At 52.7% G+C, this 6,860-nt stretch overlaps 1 protein-coding gene across 1 annotated transcript in view; it reads left to right on the top strand.

Annotated features, from left to right (window-relative positions):
- Positions 1-6,821, top strand: part of CFAP20 (cilia and flagella associated protein 20) — a gene marked incomplete at its 5' end in the record, with an annotated part of 7,477 nt that extends 656 nt beyond the window's left edge. Inside the window, 5 exons of the mRNA XM_010174787.2 lie at positions 2,593-2,672; positions 3,695-3,806; positions 4,171-4,359; positions 5,537-5,647; positions 6,529-6,821. Coding sequence (XP_010173089.2) covers positions 2,593-2,672; positions 3,695-3,806; positions 4,171-4,359; positions 5,537-5,647; positions 6,529-6,534 — 498 coding nt within the window. The remainder of the gene's footprint in view (positions 1-2,592; positions 2,673-3,694; positions 3,807-4,170; positions 4,360-5,536; positions 5,648-6,528) is intronic.
- Positions 6,822-6,860: the final 39 nt, after the last annotated feature.

The raw sequence follows: 6,860 nt of genomic DNA, 5'->3' as shown, positions 1-6,860 counted from the left end.
CTCTTCTCAGTGATGCCCAATGGTAGGACAAGGGGCAATGGGTGCAAACTGGAGCATAGGAGGTTCTGCTTAAACATGAGGAAAAACTTGTGAGAGTGACAGAGCCCTGGGACAGGCTGCCCAGGGAGGGTGTGGAGTCTCCTTCTCTGGAGACATTCATGACCTGCCTGGACGCCTTCCTGTGTGACCTACTGTAGGTGAACTAGGTTGGACCAGATGATCTTTTGAGGTCCCTTCCAATCCCAAGCATTCTTTGATTCTGTGATCCCCGGAGGTGGCAAGGGAAGAGAAGTGCTCCTCTGGCTGTAACCAAGGGGTGTCCTCCATCAGGGCGGTGGTCCCCAAGGCAGGCAGGAGGTGAGCTCAGCCTCTGGCGGGGGAGCGGGCTCTGGAGCGAGCCGAGGGGCTGAGCTTGGGGCGTTTGGCACCACCGGCTCCTGGAGGGCAGCGCTTTGAGCCCCCTCCTGTTGGCAGTGAGCACTTCTGATGCTGTTCAGCCTTATCTAAGCGACACGGCCAGGCGGTTGGACTTCCCACCCACCCAGCCAGCGCGGGATGACACGCTCCAAATGTCTGTGTCTGTCCTGCTGGCGCTGGCTCCGGGCACGTGAGGCGAGCTGGGCTGGCTTTTGTGTGGAAGGGTGACTCCACGACCTGGCCGCTGTCTCCCTGCAGGAGTGCAGCTCACAAAAACTTCCAGCCAGCTAGGCCGGGCTGCGAGGAAGGGCTGTGCTGCAGCCTGGCCCTGCTTTGTACTTATCTCCTCTCGTTTCTACTGTCCTTCATCCTGTTTCTGGCAATGCTGAGGAAGAAGAGTTGCTTCTTTTCATTGTCCCTGTAATCTAGGGAAGGAAAGCCTTCACAGGCTAAGGAAGGGGACCTGGTTGCAGATAGAAACACTGCTGACTAATTGGTTTAAAGCATGTTTAGCTGTTTTCTCTGTTACTGCCCTCTCCAGAGAAGCCCAGACCTGAACGTTCTCCCCTCTGTGGAGCCCCTTGGTGAAAGCTGTCTCACATGGCATGGAGGCAGGCTTTGCTGTGCATTACTGTCACCTGCTTAGGCAGGGTTATTTCCCTAGGTGAAGTCTGCATGCTGTATCTCTGTGGCTTCCATACGCCAATCACTGCTTCAAATACAGAGAGGCTGATTTCTCCTGAACAGATCTATAAATCCATGAGAGTTGCATTTGATGCAAAGGAGAGATACAGTTATCCTGTAAGGATCCTCTCTCTGAGCTTCATGTTTTCTGGAAGTATCTGTGCGGGCTTGAAGCAGTGAAGAGCAGTCTGGCAGGGCGAGCTGCGCTTCTGTGCTTATCAGCAGCAGCTGGGTGATCCAGGCTGAGGTTTCTTGAAACTGCTTAGTGTAGAGACAAGCCAGGGGCTGGGCTTCTCACAGCATTTATCTCTTTCTTCCAGCAAATGCATGCAACATCACCCAGGTAGGTCCCTCTGAAGAAGTGCACTTTGAAGATGAATTGCTAAACCTGTAAATCATTTTGTAGCTCATGGCTGGAACCATCCCATTAGAAGCTTAATGTATCCTATATATTAGCAGCGGTGATAGGTGCTAAAGAAATTAATTCATGGAGCCGGAAGGAGTGTTGAAATTTGCTGGTCTAGCACTGGGGAAAAGCAGAGGGCTTGATTATCTAAAGTGCCTTTTAAATGGAGATAAATTTGATGGGAAGTGCGCCGCTTCATTAAAAAAGTAAATCCTCAGACCCTGGGATTCAGCCACCTTGCTTGTGGAGAAAAATGAATTTGTGTTGGCTCCTGGTTCCAGCCCGAGCCGGAAGGAGTGTTGAAATTTGCTGGTCTAGCACTGGGGAAAAGCAGAGGGCTTGATTATCTAAAGTGCCTTTTAAATGGAGATAAATTTGATGGGAAGTGCGCCGCTTCATTAAAAAAGTAAATCCTCAGACCCTGGGATTCAGCCACCTTGCTTGTGGAGAAAAATGAATTTGTGTTGGCTCCTGGTTCCAGCCCTAGCTTCCCTGAGCTCTGTGGGGAGCTGGCTGCATCCGAGTAGCCAAATCCCTGTGCAACTCAGCAGAGCAGAGGGTGGCTCTGTGCTTGTGCGTGCTGTAATTAGGAAGAATTTTAAGCAAACTCTCATCTGGTCCTGCTCTTCCACAGAGGCAGTCAGCCATGCCCAGCAGAGACCAAGACCTCTTGGTGACTGGTGGCTGGCTGGTGGCTCCCTTTCCTTGCCTCTGTATTGCTCATACTTGTTTTGTTTTCCCTTATCCCACTTGAGTTTGATCTTGCTCTGACACTTTTCTGTTTGTTTATTTGGACCCCTGACATGAGGCTTGAGTCGCTTGTGTTTGCTGGAGCATATTTTGATAGATCAACGTCTTGCAGTCGGTGTGTGTGCAGCATGCTGGCCCATAAACTCTTGCTTGGAGTCCTGGCACTCTGGGTTGGTGATCAAAGCCTTGGAAACAGCGATGTGCAGGACAGTAGGAGCCAAGTGAATGTAGATGGGTCCTCCTGGGATCTTTTTCCCCACTCTCAGTGGAGCTGTGGTTGCCTCTTGTTTCCCTCTCAAGTAACGTCTGTGCGCTCTGCCCCGCTTTTCTTCCAGGTGCGCAATGGCCACATCAAGCGAATCACCGACAATGACATTCAGTCGCTGGTGCTGGAGATTGAAGGAACTAATGTCAGGTAGGAGAAGGCATCTTCTTCTGCCCTAGTGTACCCTGGGGGCTTGGCCCTGGAGCAGAGTGAAAGATGTCAGGGCCCAGCAGGCGACTCCTTCAGACTCTTTGTCAGTAAATTGAAGAATACGATCTAGGGTCAGATCACTGATACCCCTCTGTGGCACTGTATCATGCCTTTCCCTGCGTGGACTTGTAGAGCTCTCAGTAGGGCTAGGGGATGAAAAATAAAGTCCTGTTATTCTTCCATCACATGGGGGGAAAAAAGCTATATTCGATATCCCATCCTCAGTCAGTGCTGCCAGTGACTGAGAAAGCAGCACTCTGCCTTCTGCATCATGTGTTGTCTCAGGCCTGCTCTGCCGCTCTCCCGACAGCAGGAAGATCAAAGGGAGATTTATGAGGGGAGTTGCTTATGGTGCTTCACTTAGCAACCTCATCCCCATCGACCGGGTAGAGAGACGCCAGCTCCATGAGCGGGTTCAGAGTCTCCAAGGCTTCTCCAGGGGTGATTCAGAGCAGGGAGCTCCTTATAAGGGCAGTGGAGACTCCTCTCCTGCAGACAGGCTGAGCCAACGCTTCTCTTCCTCCCAAGATGTGTTGATACAGAACTTGCCAGGCGTGAGGTGTACTTCCAGAGCTCATGACCTCTGTTTTCCCAGCCATATAGAGCACGCAGGGCCTCTGCTCTGCTCTGGAGGGCTCTACCTGTTCAGTCAAGGGTAAGAGGAGGTTGTGTTAAGAGACAGTGCTAACATGGCCTTAAAATGGGGGAGGTGAAGGTGTTTCATGCCCTGGGTGAGAAAAGTGGGATTTGAAATGCATTCTTTGGGCCTTTTTTCTTGTTCTCCTTGCAGCTACCTCTGAAACTCTCCCTTATGTTACAGGAAGCCCTGGTTGTTGCTGAGATCTTAGGATCATGGCTATCTTTTTCTGCCTGTCCTCCAAGACTGCGTTAGGTCCAGGGAGAGACTTGTCTGTGTGCTTTGTGCCCTATGAGATCCTAAAGCATTTTTCTGTCCTTCTCAGTACCACATATATCACGTGCCCTGCTGACCCAAAAAAGACCCTGGGCATCAAACTACCTTTCCTAGTGATGATCATCAAGAACCTGAAGAAATACTTCACTTTTGAAGTGCAGGTGAGGAGCGTACAGCGGGGAGGCCCCTCCGGGGACCAGTAAGGGAGGTGCCAGGGAGCTCGCAGTATGTTGGAACTTGTCCCAGGCAGCATGTGGTCCCCAAAACAGTTTTGCTTTCTTGGCTGTGTGATGTGTCAGGTCTTCTGCCGCTGTGGGGGCGTCAGTCAGCTCCCAAGCACATTGTTGCTATTTCTGAAAATGGGTCTGTTTCCCGTGTTAAAAAGACTTCTGCTGTGAAATGGAGGGGTGGGAGTAGGAGAGCCCTCTCTCAGAGACGGGTAGAGCCTGAGTCTAGAACAGCTGCTGTCTTGGGGAGCTGGGTGCCCCTGATGCCTGGGTCAGCAGCCTTCCTTCCTTGCCCCAGGTGCTGGATGATAAGAATGTACGCCGGCGTTTCCGGGCAAGTAACTACCAGAGCATGACTCGGGTGAAGCCCTTCATCTGCACCATGCCCATGCGGCTGGACGATGGCTGGAACCAAATCCAGTTCAACCTATCGGACTTCACGCGCCGGGCGTACGGGACAAATTACATTGAGACCCTGAGAGTTCAGGTGAGAAGCAAGCATGTCCTGCCCGCAGAAACCAATGGTTGGTAGCCTTCCTGCTGCCTGGGGCAGCCTTGCTGTAGGTTGGGAATCCGGGTTTAGCCTTGACTGGTTCCTTTGCCAATCCCGCTTTCTGCAAAGCACAGTGAGAGAGGAGCAAAGGCCCGACGGAGACAGCAGAGGTCTTGGTGCTGCCTCACTTCACTGGACCAGGCTGGGATGAAGGAGCCCATTTCCACCTTGTTTATTTTGCTGGCTGTCAGTTAGGGTAGGAGTTGCAGTCCTCCTAAAGCTCCCTGCGGTGTGCCATGCGCCCTGCTGCATGGAGGTCTGCTAGGAGTGAGCCGAGTGGTGCCTCACTGTCCAGGTATGGCAGACAGCGACTGGACGGGTGGGAGTCTGGCTGGAAAAAGACCCAGGGTATTATGGTCTGTACATATTCCCAGTCAAGCTTGTTTCCTAGTGCAGGTGGAGTGACCCTGCCTTCACCAAGCCCCTTGGACCAGAGGTGACATAGTGTTTGTTCCCCCTGAGGACGTGAAACTTGTCCCCTGTGCTAGGGATTCACGTTGGCGGTGTCCAGTGGCACGCGTTATTTTGAGGAATGCTTGTGTGCGGAGCACACTTGTTCCTTAGTGTGATGGGACAGCTGCAGTGCCTTGTGGGGTTGCCCTGAGATGAGCAGGCAGTCAGCTGGGAAATGTCTGCCTTCTCCCATACTCATGAGGGGGACTGGAGCGACTCCTTCGCTGCCAGCTGATAGCGGAGGTGGTGCAGACTGGATGGTCTCATCCCTGACTTTAGGGAGGCCCTGAAGAGGGAGCGTGAAAAATGCAGCAAGCTGAGGCTGAGAGTGATCTAGCAAATGCGGGTACCAGTGGAGAAGCAGAGGTGGGTTCACAGCAAAGAACCTTCTAAGCAACTAAGGCAGATCTTAATTTGCAGAGATGCCAGAGCTTGGCCAAATCTCTTGAGCCAGCTTGCATCGCTGGAGAGAGCATCTAACGCAAAGCAGAGGGCATGGGCCAGTGTTTCTTCTCTGATGCCCTGTCAGATTCGGAGAGGGGCAATGAGGTCTCTTCGCCAGCTGCTGAGCCAAGGAATCCAGGCTGCTGCGTGACAGTGAAGCTGGATGTGGGAAGAGCATATGGAAAATGGACTGACTCTTTGTTTTGACTCTCAGATCCACGCCAACTGTCGCATCCGACGGGTGTATTTCTCTGACCGGCTCTACTCAGAGGACGAGCTCCCCGCTGAGTTCAAGCTGTATCTGCCTGTCCAGAACAAGGCCAAGGTGAGCTAGTGGTGGGCAAGGAGGGTGGGAGCAGCAGCTGGGCCAGGCTGGCTTCCCTCCCCCTGCTGCCTTCACAATCCAGAGTTTCTTCTGGCAGCAGAGCTCCTACCAGCTTTGGCCATCAGCCAGGGAGCACCCTCAGTGCCGCCAGGGTGAGCAGTCTGTCCAGGGTGCCTTGCTGAGCAGCTGCTCTGCCAAAACACATGCAAGTTGTCATTCCCATCTAGGAGTGGGATGAGCTGTGCAGCTGCTCCCCGTGTCTTTCCTGTTTGTGTTGAAGGACTCTGGACAGGGTGGCAGCCTCCCAGCATCTCTCTGGAGCTTTCATCCATGACTCAGCACAGTGGCTTTACTCTCCAGAGCTAGCCACAGCTCCACGCTTGTCTTCCAGGAGGCGATGCTGTTTGTGTCTCTCTACCCCAAATTTACTCCCCTCTGATCTGTTCTCTGCCCAGTGCAGACGATGGTGCTATGAGGTGGGAAGGGGATGGGCAAGGTTGTGGCTGCCCAGCAAGAGGAGATGCCAAGCTCTGCTCTTACAGCCATGGGAGTCCCTGGCGTATTGGCTGCAGTCTTGAGGCTTGTTAGCAAGTACCTTCCATGCCAGGGCCAGCCTGTCCCAGTGCAGATGATGCTTTTAGCAGAGAAGATTCCTGGGCAAAATTTCAAGGAGCTGAGGGAGGATGTTGGGTGCTGATCTTAGTGGGAAGTAGAAAGCAGCATGAACAGTAGGTAACACCTCTGGGGAAACCTGTCACTGCCTTCTGGGCGGTAGCAGCCTGCCGAGGGTGTCTGGGGAATGCTTGGAGCCCTCCCAGTGTGGTTGTCTTGGTGCTGCCAAGTCTACTGAGTATCTCCTTTCTTCTCCCTGCTCTGTCCAGCAATAACACCACGTTGGGAAGAGATGCGAAAAATGTTTGGGGTCAGTAAGAAAACAAAAGCAAGTGGAAGAGAAGGCCCTGCTGAGACCAAGTTTTAGATCAGCTCACCTTACCTAGGGTAACTTTGATCCATCTGGTATCCCTCTTCTGGACAGGACACAATTAACCATGTAACAGGTCTGGGACTATGTTGTTGTTGTGCAAGTTGTAGAGAATTAGAATTTTCTCAGCTGTTCCCAAAGTGCTGAGCCCAAACAGTGCAAGTGGCTGGGTGCCTGATCTTGTGTTGCACAGAGGGGTTGCTCCAAGCGACCACTGTGCCCCCAAGAGGG

Source organism: Antrostomus carolinensis, unplaced genomic scaffold, assembly GCF_000700745.2.
Source record: "Antrostomus carolinensis isolate BGI_N321 unplaced genomic scaffold, ASM70074v2 scaffold5559, whole genome shotgun sequence".
Lineage (NCBI taxonomy): Eukaryota > Metazoa > Chordata > Aves > Caprimulgiformes > Caprimulgidae > Antrostomus > Antrostomus carolinensis.
Note: the sequence above shows the minus strand (reverse complement) of the source record. Positions and strands in the feature narration are given on the sequence as shown.